At 42.2% G+C, this 13,269-nt stretch overlaps 2 protein-coding genes across 3 annotated transcripts; one reads left to right on the forward strand and one right to left on the reverse strand.

Annotated features, from left to right (window-relative positions):
- The first annotated feature begins 3,154 nt into the window (after positions 1 to 3,154).
- Positions 3,155 to 7,340, forward strand: LOC148344675 (tubulin beta-1 chain-like). Of its 2 annotated transcripts, XM_088301528.1 has the most exons (4): positions 3,155 to 3,247; positions 4,987 to 5,095; positions 5,159 to 5,269; positions 6,129 to 7,326. In XM_088301528.1, exons 1-4 carry the CDS (start codon positions 3,191 to 3,193, stop codon positions 7,187 to 7,189), a joined length of 1,338 nt encoding a protein of 445 aa, XP_088157654.1. In that variant the 5' UTR covers positions 3,155 to 3,190; the 3' UTR covers positions 7,190 to 7,326. The 2 variants fall into 2 exon arrangements, with proteins under 2 accessions (XP_088157654.1, XP_088157662.1); XM_088301536.1 differs by lacking the exons at positions 3,155 to 3,247; positions 5,159 to 5,269 and having other exon boundaries at positions 5,039 to 5,095; positions 6,245 to 7,340.
- Positions 7,341 to 7,806: 466 nt separating this feature from the next.
- Positions 7,807 to 12,025, reverse strand: bcl2l16 (BCL2 like 16). The gene is given in 4 exon segments (XM_088307594.1): positions 7,807 to 7,868; positions 7,871 to 7,898; positions 11,542 to 11,715; positions 11,717 to 12,025. Coding segments are annotated over 4 exon segments (573 nt in total).
- Positions 12,026 to 13,269: the final 1,244 nt, after the last annotated feature.

The raw sequence follows: 13,269 nt of genomic DNA on the forward strand, positions 1-13,269 counted from the left end.
GTACCATTGCCCACTTCTAGCCCATTCCCACTTGGTACCCAGGAATCCCGCATTTGCCCCATTTGGGGCCCAGTTGGACATGTTGGCTGGAAGTGTTGCTGGTTGTACTTCATTATAAAGAAAACAAAATCATGCTGTGAAAATGACAGAATTTAGCCACTGATGAGAAAAAAAATCACATGGTTTCGTTCAAGATTGAACTGCCAAACGTTAAACAGGTATGTATGGGGTTCCATTTGAGCCAAAAATACGTCTTTGTGTCATTTGACAACGTGTTTATTTCAGATGTCAATTTAAGTGCCGGTGTGAGTGTCGTTGGTAGATGACAATAAAATTAAAGAATGAACTAAAATGAAAGTTTGGAGGGTGTCGTGATATTGGGCGGAGGCATACAGGTGACACGTTTGGGGCAACTCGAACGCATTTATTTTTCTCCGTTCCAATCTCATAAAGTACGCATCACACCCAGAGTCACTTTCTTTTAAGCCTTTCAAAATAAAACATGATGTACTTAAAACAGGTCACACTACAGCAGGAACAATTCACGACACTGCCGTTAGTGCCGTAATATACTCAGAATGGCGATGCAAACCGCGAAGCTTATTATTTGAGAGGCTTTCATTTCTGCATACATGGATCCTCACCTGAATCGCGCACTTATAAGTGTTTTCTACGAAATAATATGCTTCAACCCTGAGGGGCGTATTGTCCATTCCCCCATGACTTGATCGAGTTTCAGAATTGTTTTTGTTTTGTCACTGTAAATACTACAAAGTTCTAGTACATTAATCGTTACTATGGATACTAATTTGCGTACTTTGTATAATGTTTGGCGGCACGGTGGCCGACTGGTTAGCACGATGGCCTCACAGTGAGAGACAGCATCGGGCGTGGGTTTGATCCCGACTCCGGCCATCCTGTGTGGAGTTTGCATGTTCTCCCCTTGCTTGTGTGGGTTTCCTCCGGGTACTCCGGTTTCCTCACACATTCCAAAAACATGCATGGCAGGCCGATTGAACACTCTAAATTGCCCCTAGGTATGAGTGTGAGCGCGGATGGTTGTTCGTCTCTGTGTGCCCTGCAATTGGCTGGCAACCAGTTCAGGGTGTCCCCCGCCCACTGCCCGAAGATAGCTGGGATAGGCTCCAGCTCCCCCCGCGACCCTAGTGAGGAGAAGCGGTATAGATGATGGATGGATGGATGTATAACGTTTTTGTGTGAAAAGTGAGTTCATGTGACTTAGTCATGTGTAGGCCAGGTCATCGCTGTCAGATATATAAATAATCCTTTGTCGTGGAGTACGCTGTGAATATGAGAAATAATGCACAGAAATCGGGCACCTGTTTCTTTTCTCCATCAATTTGGATAATGAGCGTCACTTCCGCAGTACGTCGCTTAGTCTCTGTGGCGCTACAAGTCAGTGCTGCCACCCAGTGTCCATTTTGCAAAACAACATACTAATAGAATTTAGGAATATATATATATTAGACAGAATAAAACGATTACAACCACCCAAAAAATAACTCTTTGATGGAATGAAACAACAAACATTATACCTCACTAATTGTTTGATTTTGATTTTACTGCTTACCTCATTTGCTTACCACAAACACAATATTAAATCAAAGTGTTTTGGCTAGAGGGGCTGCATAGAATATATTCTTGTTAAAAACATTTTTGGGATGAATTCCCCTCTATGAAGTCGCAATGTAAGCACATACTGACAATTCGTCCAAATCTAAGCATTTTCCCATCCTGGAAATGAAAGGCTCCAATGGCTTGATGATCAAATGTCTCTAAAAGATTATCCTGACCTATAATCCAGTGGTGCGGGCTGTGTTAAGAGTAATTTCTACATTTTGATCTGCTCAGAATCCAGTCAAATGTAAATGCTTGGGAACCAACCTGAAGCTCGCACTCGTACCGGACACAAATAGAAGAGCAACTGCTTGTGCTGAGTGATTGTATAACACGTCTCCAAAGACAATCGCCACAATGGAAATGACAAGTAGAGTTTGCAACCGCAGTGTGTTTACCAGATTAGCTTCTATTTCTACTACTAATTCAAGTTTTCTTTATTTTTTCCGGAGGCCTGTGTATCGTGTGGCACCATTACGACACTCATAGGCCAGTCTTAGTACTATGACAGACATTGTTCTGTGTGTGGTGTGATGTGATATGTCGGTCATCTTGACATACGCAACATGCTCAAATAAAATCACCGTGCTAGACCAACATTCCTACTCGCCCGCCCTGACTCTGAGCGAGCGCAAGGGGATGATTAAGGGGAGCATTTTTGAATAATTGGTCATTTCAAGATGGCTGAAACTCGTAGTTTGGATTTGAGCTGTCTTTTGTGTAGCTGTGAAGTGCATCCATTTTTTTATTCATGTAAACATAGTACTAAATGGTAAATATATGTTTCTTTTTAGTGTTTTAAGTGAGGCGATATTCTCCGAATAGTGTCTTGTAAAAAAAGAGCTAGAGTTGTTGCTCATTTTAATTTTAGGTATTGGGGGAAAATGTGGGAATAGCCCACAAAACCAACAGTTGGGAAATAGAGATGCATCTAAACTTGATGAGTTGAATGACAGTTTATCCAATGTGCCGGTTTATATTTCATTATTTGTCAGTCTTTCCATTTAACAGTTACCTAATATAAAGTTCAACCATTGCTGATGCACAACTTGACTACTATTGTTTTTTTGTGGTTGTTTCATGTAACCGTTCATTATTGGCTATTTAAATTCTATTTTGTAGATCAGAGTGAAGCATAAACACGCTTCTGTGTTAACCAACTACAGCCTACAAGTGTCCGCTTTGAAATCATGATGGGAACTTTGTGGACCCACCACCGCCAAAGCACATATTAGCACCCTGTAAAGAGAACCCACAAATCGAAATTTGTCATTCAAAACCTCTTTTCTTAATTTTGGAGAAAACAAAAGTACCGCATTCAACTGCCAAAACAACAAGGCGGTTAAAGCTATTGCTTTATGCTCTTTGTTCAATGTATCTGTTTATGTCAGTCAACCAATCACTGAGTAGTTTGGAGAAAATAGTCAAGGGGCGTGTACTTCTTGCGGGCGCTCGCGCCACATGCGCGCACACACTCACATGTAGATATCAACAAGGCTTGTACGCCGGTGTTTAGAATCGCTTGGAACTTCTACTTCGACACGCTAGAAAAATGAGAGAAATTGTGCATCTTCAGGCTGGTCAGTGTGGAAACCAGATTGGTGCTAAGGTTAGTCAATACCTGTTTCTGTTGTCCAAGTGTGTTACTGGTTTGAGATATTTGGTGTTCGATTCCCCCCGGAGCCTTCTGAAAGACGGGAATGATTGTCCATGGCTCCACGCAGGTCTTTTCTATCATAAATCTTGGTTTAATTTAAATACCTCGAAAGTCGAACAGTCACGATAGTTGTTCACACTCTGAAAGCGAGCGCATCCTCCAACTATTTGTGTTGTCCATATTTCATATTGAAACGCTTACTTCGAGTGTAGGGGAACATTGGATTAATGCTGATTCGTCTCAACATGTTTGTTTGAAGGCTGAAAATTGCCTAATTAATGTAGACAAACTTGTAACTTGTATTTGTTTCAACTTTGGAAGCTGGCCTTTGTCAAATCATATGGCGCAGCGCATAGCATTAGACATGCTGTTGCATTTGACGGCTCTGATGTGTTTCTAGAAAGTGTCCCATGAACTTTTCTCATAAAGGATAGTACACCTTGAAATATTGTCAAATGTTGCATAATTTGTTTTGTTACCGGAAACATGTTTTGAGAAAATATACAGACTTTGTATCGTCATTTTGAAGATAAAGCAACAGCGCTGCCCATTTTTTTATTTTCTTTATATGCACTTTAGTTTGGTTCCATTTTATGTGAAACTAAGTATGGAGGGCTGAAAGTGCCGAAATTAAATAAATACTCCATGAAATATTTAATTAAAATTGTTAGTTAATTATCATAAGCGCTATACAAGATTTACCATTCATGAATACAATTTTTGATTTATGAAATATGCAATTACATAAATACTTGTGTCATTATTAAATTACCAATCATATGTAAAAATTCTATACATTTATTTCTGTAATTATTTCTTATTTTAATTATTTCATGTTCCCGCGTTGCAGTTTTTCATGGGTTTATTTTATCTTTCAAATCGCCCATCAAAGTTAGAGGGCGTGGCTAAACACTGACGAACTCAGATCTTGGATAATCTTGTGTCTATAAATCCTGTCTATAAAGAAGCCTAAAAGCCATTGCGTTGGCCCGAAGTGGTTGCAAAAACGGCGGCTATGATGATGACTTTCATTAGCTATACCTTGATTGATCGGTCGAGGCTGGCATTTAATTGTTTTGCTTGAGTATTCAAACTATTGCAGAGGTGAATAGCGTCACTCAGTGTATCGGAATATTTTCACGAGACACTCGGTTGGCATCATTCCATTATTCTGGAATTGAGTTGCCTTGACTTGAGCAGCCCAACCAGTCAGGTGTTCGGAAGGACCTGCCCACCAAACGAGACACGTTTGACGGATAAAATGAATGCATTTAACACTGAAACGCGCGACCATGAAATAATTTAAATTAAATACAGAAATAATTTCATTTTTAGATATTATCATTGGTAATTTAATTAATTAATTTCATATTTAATTGATAAAAAAAGATTTGATTCATGACCCCTATTTCATGGCGCATTTATTTGTTTATCCGATTTTTTAAATTCCATATATAATGAATGAATGAATGAATATTAATGACAATTTCAAAGAATTACATTTATTGTATTCACATTGATTTAGTTCATTTTTGCACTTTCAGTCCTCCATAACTAAGGCATCGTCATGTTGTGTTAAAGGTAACAAATGGAATTAATCACAGATAGATGAGTGGTTGTCTCCATGCCATAGGACTATATTAAAACATTGATGTGTTGCAACAGTTTAACAGTTTATGCTTTGGCTTTAGTTTTGGGAGGTGATCAGTGATGAGCATGGCATTGACCCAACTGGCACATACCATGGTGACAGTGACCTGCAGTTGGATAGGATCAATGTCTACTACAATGAAGCTTCAGGTAAGATACAATATACCTGAAATATCTTGTGGTAATAATTGATATACCTCACTGCTCTCAAAGGTGGAAAATATGTTCCACGTGCTGTAATGGTTGATCTGGAGCCAGGCACAATGGACTCTGTGCGGTCTGGACCGTTTGGTCAGGTCTTCAGACCAGACAACTTTGTCTTTGGTGAGTAGTTTTGAGGGAGATTTTTTTCTTGAGATAAAAATTGAATACTGTAATACCTCGCTACTTCGCGGTTCACCTTTCGCGGGTTCAGTGCTTCGCGGGTCTAAAAAATATTCAAAAATTAAAAACTTTTTTGCCCGGGCACGATCGGGGCTCTCCATTCGCTCCGCTCCGCGGGGGCATTGTAGTTTCGCCGAGCGGCACGACGCGGCGCTGGAGCGGTTAGACGGTGTGCACGAAGAAGAGCACGTTCCCCCGGGCACGATCGGGGGCGACGTTTCGCGCGGTTCAGACCGACCGTACCAGAGCTCCGGCCGGTGTGCGTGGCAGTTAAGCCGAAGAGGTGCACCTCTTCCGCCCGGGCACGAGCGGAGCGCGAGGCTGTCAGTTATGAATGAATAAATAAATAAATGAAGAATGCCACCTTTCATTTCACAGGGCACACCGGACGGCGTACCAGCAGGTAAAAGTCAAAGTAATTAAATAAATACAAAAAGAAGTAATTGAATAAATACAAAAATAATGGCTGGGGAATAAAAAAAGAAGTTTTAATAATAATTTTTTTTTTTTTGTTATAACATGAATTTAACTCTCTCTCTCTCTCTCTCTACCCGTATTCTATATGGTGTACTGTATACAGGGGGGTATACTGTATACCTGTATAGGTTTTTTTAAGCATTTTTAAAGGGGCGCCGCTACTTCGCGGATTTTCAGTTTTCGCGGGTGGTCTCGGTCCCCATTAACCGCGATAACCGGGGTATTACAGTATTAGGCAGTTTAATTTTCTCTGTATTCGTCAAGATTCTCTCCTGCAAGATAACTTAAGTGTTGTGTAGCTCAATCTTGATGTTTCCTGCAGGCCAGAGTGGTGCTGGTAACAACTGGGCTAAGGGTCATTACACAGAGGGTGCAGAGCTGGTGGACTCTGTCTTAGATGTAGTAAGGAAGGAGGCTGAGAGCTGTGACTGCCTCCAGGGATTCCAGCTCACGCATTCTCTGGGTGGCGGTACTGGCTCCGGAATGGGCACTCTGCTCATCAGCAAAATCCGTGAAGAGTACCCAGACCGCATCATGAACACGTTCAGCGTGGTGCCTTCTCCGAAAGTATCCGACACAGTTGTTGAGCCCTACAACGCAACGCTGTCAGTCCACCAGCTCGTAGAGAACACAGACGAGACCTACTGCATCGATAATGAGGCGCTTTATGATATCTGCTTCCGCACCCTCAAGCTCACCACTCCCTCCTACGGTGACCTCAACCACCTGGTCTCAGCCACCATGAGCGGCGTCACCACCTGCCTCAGGTTCCCCGGACAGCTCAACGCTGACTTACGCAAACTGGCTGTCAACATGGTGCCCTTCCCCCGTCTGCACTTCTTCATGCCAGGCTTTGCCCCCCTCACAAGCAGAGGCAGCCAGCAATACAGGTCCCTCACTGTACCTGAGCTCACCCAGCAGATGTTTGATGCCAAAAACATGATGGCCGCCTGCGACCCACGCCAAGGTCGCTACCTGACCGTGGCTGCCATCTTCCGTGGCCGCATGTCCATGAAGGAGGTGGATGAGCAAATGCTGAATGTGCAGAACAAGAACAGCAGCTACTTTGTTGAATGGATCCCCAACAACGTCAAGACCGCAGTGTGTGACATTCCTCCTCGGGGCCTCAAGATGGCCGCCACCTTCATTGGCAACAGCACAGCCATCCAAGAGTTGTTCAAGCGCATCTCTGAGCAATTTACCGCTATGTTCAGGCGCAAAGCTTTCCTTCACTGGTACACAGGCGAGGGCATGGATGAGATGGAGTTCACGGAGGCAGAGAGCAACATGAATGACCTCGTGTCAGAGTATCAGCAGTATCAGGATGCTACTGCGGAGGATGAGGGAGAATTTGGTGAGGATGAAGATGAAGATATGGCTTAACTTGATTCATCTTATTTTTTGTTTCTCACAAGCAGTTTATTTCAAGTCTTCCAGCAACTGCTCTCAAGTCAAATCCAAAGTTTTGTGTGTGTGTGTTCATTTTTGATTGTCTGAGTTTGAAACCAAAGCTCACTGTGCAGATTGTGGCTACAAATTTTTAAGCTTTAACATTAAAACAATCGATTTCCTCAAAAGTGTTTTTCAATCAATATACTGTGTGAAATATTCTTGGATCAAGTACATTTATTGTTAATACACAATTGGTAAGTAATCTCACAGATTGGCGGTGGCATGACTGAGTAGAAGAGTGTGTCTCCCAACCAACATGTCGTGTGTTCAATACCCACTCATGACGATGTCGAAGTATTCTTGAGCAAGATGCTGAACCCACATCAGTATAAAACAGTGGAAATGAGTACCTAAGGTAGAAAGGCACTGTACAAGTGACATGGATTGACACTGATGGTAGAGCAAACAAAGTAGAGACCTTCTGACGGTGGTTCGACCTGACTCTAAAATTCAATATAACGCTTCACAGTACAGCGAAGCACTCTTGCAATATCGTAATTCTGGGGGTGGTCAGTAGGTGGCAATGTTGGCTAAAACTTTTCACATGGCTAAGAGACTAAAGCCAGCAGGGTCCAGCTGCACACTTCCTCCAGTTGACCTTCCAGGTGCGTTTCTCTCCAAAGCGCGTCACAAAACCATCCTGGCAGAAAACAAGCGTAGCATTAAGGCAAGTTTTGAATTGTGGACAATCCCTAAACGTTTTGACGTCGATAGACAAAATTGTGAGTATACAGGCAGAATTTTATTTTTTGTGTGTCACCAGGTGACTACTTGGTGGGAGAGAATTTTCTACAATTAAATGAAGACATAATAGAAGTCCTTCAGTTTGGCAGTGAAGAGGGTTAGCATTAGTAAACATCTCAAGACTCAGGCTCTTAAAACCACTGACCAAGCTCGTAACCTTGGAGTGCAAATAGACTCAGGTGAGACTTTCTAGAGCCACCTCACAGCTGTCACCAATGCATCTTTTTACCAACTCAAAAACTTCAACAGAATTCAAAGTTGTCTCCTGCAAAGTCCAGAAGGAATTCATCTCCAGTCGACTATATTGACTGTAATGACCTTTGAACAGAACTTTCCATAGAGCAAAACAGCTGCAGCTCATCCGGAAAACTGCCTGTAGTGTTTTAATCAGGACTAAGAGATCTGAACACATTTTAAATGTTATACATTGGCATACAGTCAGTTACAGAATGGATTTTGAAACTCTACTAATTTCCAAATCCCAAAACGTTTTAGGCCCAGACTACATCTGTGGGCTCTCATATCCAATGACTCAGGTCAAGTAGGCCAGGCCAGGGTCCAGACGAAACATGGAGGAAGCATTTAGCTGTTGAAAAGTGGAAGAAACTGGCAGTGGGGATTTAACTTTAACCAAATGTCGGCGCTTTAAATTCCACATTTAAAGTACCATTTTTATTTTCTCATGCCCCTATGCTAGGATAATGAACGATATCTATTAAATCATCTAGACCAGGGGTGTCAAACTCATTTTAGCTCAGGGGCCACATGGAGGATAATCTATGACCATGTCAGCTGGATCAGTAAAATTATGATCTATAACAAAAAGCAATCGCTGTCATTATGTATACAGTGAACCCTCGGTTATCGCGGTTAATGGGGACCGAGACCACCCGCGAAAACTGAAAATCCGCGAAGTAGCGGCGCACCTTAAAAAATGCTTAAAAAAAAAAAAAATATATATATATATATATATATATATATATACAAATATATATATATATGTATATACGGGTAGAGAGAGAGAGAGCGAAATTCATGTTATAACAAAAAAACAAAAAACAAATTATTATTAAAACTTATTATTTTTTTATTCCCCAGCCATTATTTTTGTATTTATTCAATTACTTCTTTTTGTATTTATTTAATTACTTCGACTTTTACCTGCTGGTACGCCGTCCGGTGTGCCCTGTGAAATGAAAGGTGGCATTCTTCATTTATTTATTTATTCATTCATAACTGACAGCCTCGCGCTCCGCTCATGCCCGGGCGGAAGGTGTTCCTCTTCGGCTTAACTGCCACGCACGCCGGCTGGTCTCCTCCGGAGCTCTCGCACGGTCCCGAACGGAGCGAAATGTCGCCCCGCTAGTGCCCGGGCGGAAGTCGTTCCTCTTCGGCTTAACTGCCATGCACGCTGGCCGGAGCTCTGGTACGGTCCGAACCGCGCGAAACGTCGCCCCAAATCGTACCCAGGGGAACGTGCTCTTCTTCGTCCACTCTCCTCTTCGCCCACGCTCTTCTTTGGCGCACGCCGGCCGTCTAACCGCTCCAGCGCCCCGTCATGCCGCTCGGCGAAACTACAATGCCCCCGAATATTTTTTAGACCCGCGAAGCACTGAACCCGCGAAAGGTGAACCGCGAAGTAGCGAGGGTTCACTGTATATGCAGATTAGCGATATATATATATATATATATATATATATATATATATATATATGTATATGTATGAATTTTTTAATAAAAATAAACATTTTGTATAGAACACAGAATAATATGAACTAACTAACAATCAATAAAAAACTACAATTAAGCTCAAATATCCAGTGGCAGGAAAAAGTCCCAATCAAAATATGTGGCTGTACAAGTTGAAATGCAAAGAGTTGAATTTAATGCAGCAAGGCTTCAAGTAACATTTCGGAATATCTCCCATTGACCATTTTAGTTTTGCCAACACAAGTTTGATATGTTGTTGAGCGAACATTTCATTCAACTGTGATGACTCAGTCTGAACACTGGGTGGCACCCATGTAATGACGTAATGACGTACTCGTGTCTTTGCCGGAAGAAAGAAAAGTATTTGCAATAAAATCCACACTTTTCCCACTTTAAAAAAGCAAGAACATATTTTAGATTTTCATACAGTCGCCAGTTACGACTTCTGGTGTGTTGATTCCACATTGCGCTGCCTGCTCACGAGTGAGTATCCATTCACAAGCCACGTTCACCACCTTCAGCGAAAAGGCCTCACTGTGATCAACTCGTGATCTGATTGGCTATCGCAACTGTCAATCAACTGTGAGAGGCGTTGACACACACACAGCAGAGACGCCCGCAGCTCAGAATCTGAAGGCTCCACGAAAAAGAACGTGCCGCTGTATTATGAAATCTGCCTAGCAACACAAGATAGCTGAATTCTGATTGGACAACATAATTACATTAATGTGAATAATAATTTATAAATATAAATTTCAATTATATAATTGTTTGAATTATTATCAGAAAAATTATGATTTCTTGATTTTGTTAGGCCAGCAGAGAAGGGCTTCAAGGCCTTGACCGACTACCACTGCGTTCAGGCATCGACCCTCCAGCCTTAGTTATAAAATATGCCGATGCCCCCCACGCCCCAAAGAAATGTCCGTGCACGATTCCGCCGCGGCAGAGGTTCATTTAAACATCATTAGCTGGCTAATTTAGTATTCAAATCCACTTACCTTATTATGGGCTTATTATGGGTTTATTCGTCTCCTTATTATTCCTATCCGTCTTCTTTCTTCTTCTCCACGGACGTGCCCAATGCAAGTAAGTACGCACAGTTGGTGTTATAAGGATTTCGATATTGACACCCCCCTCTTGTAATGGTATGCCCCAGTAGCAGGTGGGAGGCGCGGGTTACATGATGTCAGAAGAAGGAAATGCTGGCACGGTTGGACGCACACTGCTGTCCACGTCTCTTAATACACAAACAGTTGAGAGTGGCGCTTTTGACTTGTTCTTCTGAGGCAATTTTTGGCAGACTAGGATCCACCTCCAGCCTTTGTTAATCAAATCGTACCCTTTTTTTTTAATTTGTCGCCCCCTGCCTCCCGCCCTCAAAATGGGCATCCGACTGCACACGCTACATAGAAAGGCCACAGCCGGAATTGAACCCCGCAACCCGGTGTTGGCTGTGGTCAGGGCAGGCATAAGGTTGGATTGACTTCCTGCTTCCAATTGTCACTCGGTGAGGCGTATCTCCAAGACACTCCTTCTGCTATACCAGCCCGCCCAGCTTGGCGGAGACTTATCTGCCAAATTGGCAAATAAGCAGCAAGCCTTAAAATCTAGATCGGCCAGAATTTGCACTCCTCCATAGTTGCGCTGTTAATGAAAATAGAACTCCACTTCAATCATTACTAAATTATTTTTCATTGAAATCTGTTGCAATTGTTTTTTTTATGGAAAAAAATAATGAAAACTGTCAATGAGCAAACATTGAACCTCAACATATGATTGTTAATGTGCTCCATGATCAAGAATGTTTTCAAATTGTGAATACATACCCATCCTCCCTTTTCTCTGATATCAGGGCAGATGACCCTCTCCACATAAGCACCCACATACTCCTTCAGCTGAGGCATAACCACCGCCATGTCATTCTCATGGCAATGCAGGGCCATCTGGCCTGCTAGAATATAGACCGACAATACTGCACTCCATGCCAGGTCAGGGCGTCGCCCCCCCGGGGTCAGTGGGGAAGAAGTACTCATCTAGGATCCTCATAAGTGTAGGACAGGCTGTATTCTCTGTCACATCCTGGAAGACGTGTGGCCAGCGCCTGAAGAAGATGGGGAAGCGTGTAAGTAGCACATCTCCGGCGTAGCGAAGCGCTTTAGTGCAGGCAGTTGGGGCAGGACGCATGGTTCCGTCTATCCCGCCTGTGATCACATAGAGTATGTGGTCATGGGCCATCAAGAAGGCCTCTCTCACCAGAGGGTCGGGACTGTTTCGGCCAGGTTTGGACTTTGCTACTTCTGACTGGCACATACTGTTGTCTCCTTCACTAATCACTGAGGTCTGACAGCCCCACGTGTCATGACCTTTCTGTAAGTCACTTTGATCTCTCCTGCTTACAATGAATTCCTTAAACTTCACCTCCTCCTGTGAGTGGAAATAACAGAACATACAAAACAGCAGCAACAGGTGAAAAAGTATAGCGTCCAGTGGTGTGTGTCTGTGTGTTGCTGTTACGCCGAGTCACATCGTCCCCCCCTGAGAGCACACTGACAGGCGTCTCCAATGTCACATGCGCAACAATAAAACCTATGTTTCACATCTTTATTCATGCGGAATATCAGTTTGGCCTTTATTTACCTATGCAGTAGTTTGTTATCTATGACAAATATATAAAAAAATAAATACTGTTTTTGCTGTTTAAAACATTTAAGACTGCTGTCTGTTTGCGTCGAAACTCTCTGACTGTTGTTCAGGTGCCAATGCCAGCCGAAATAGAACCCTTCACAAGATACGTGGTTATTGACTTTGGATTGACATAAACAAAGCAGTCAGATGAATGTATATATATATATATGTATGTATATATATATATATATATATATATATATATATATATATATATATATACATAAATATTAGGAGTGCAACGATACATGTCTCTGTATTGAATCGTTCGATACAGTGGTCACGGTTCTGTGCGCACTAGATCGAACAATACGCAAAATGTTATGACAATGAGGAGCAACGCTGTTTACTCCGCCTTTTATATGCTGGATTGGCGAGCGCAGACCCATTCACTGTCCGTTACTGCCCCTCCCACATTCATTTTGGCTCAAACTGCACGAGAAACTCGCTAGTACAGTGGTTAAAAAAAATAATTTAAAGTGTTTATTTTCTGCCTACTCTGAAAATACAGTCAAGCACCCACGATGATACACTACTGCATTTGAATGCGTTTGTGTTACAATGACTCAAATTTTAAATTACATGATATTAAGTAAGATAAGTGTTTTTTTATGTATACTCGACTGATAAATACTATCGCTGTACTATGCATTTAAAATAAACATAAAACTGAAGAAACGAGGGTGGTCTCCTAATTGTTTCCACTGCTATATACAGAATAATTCTGTATAGCTGGGGGAAAAAACAACTATGTAACAATTTTTTCAAGATCTGTATGGCCAGTGGCCCCATCAACTGATGACTGAATGGTTGAAGACAAGGAGGTGAGAGATGAGAACAAACTTATGCTCTTCTCCTGCAATGCCACT

The sequence above is a fragment of the Idiotropiscis lumnitzeri genome, chromosome 1, assembly GCF_059441095.1.
Source record: "Idiotropiscis lumnitzeri isolate Australia: NSW breed Sydney's pygmy pipehorse chromosome 1, RoL_Ilum_1.0, whole genome shotgun sequence".
In the NCBI taxonomy this organism is placed as follows: domain Eukaryota; kingdom Metazoa; phylum Chordata; class Actinopteri; order Syngnathiformes; family Syngnathidae; genus Idiotropiscis; species Idiotropiscis lumnitzeri.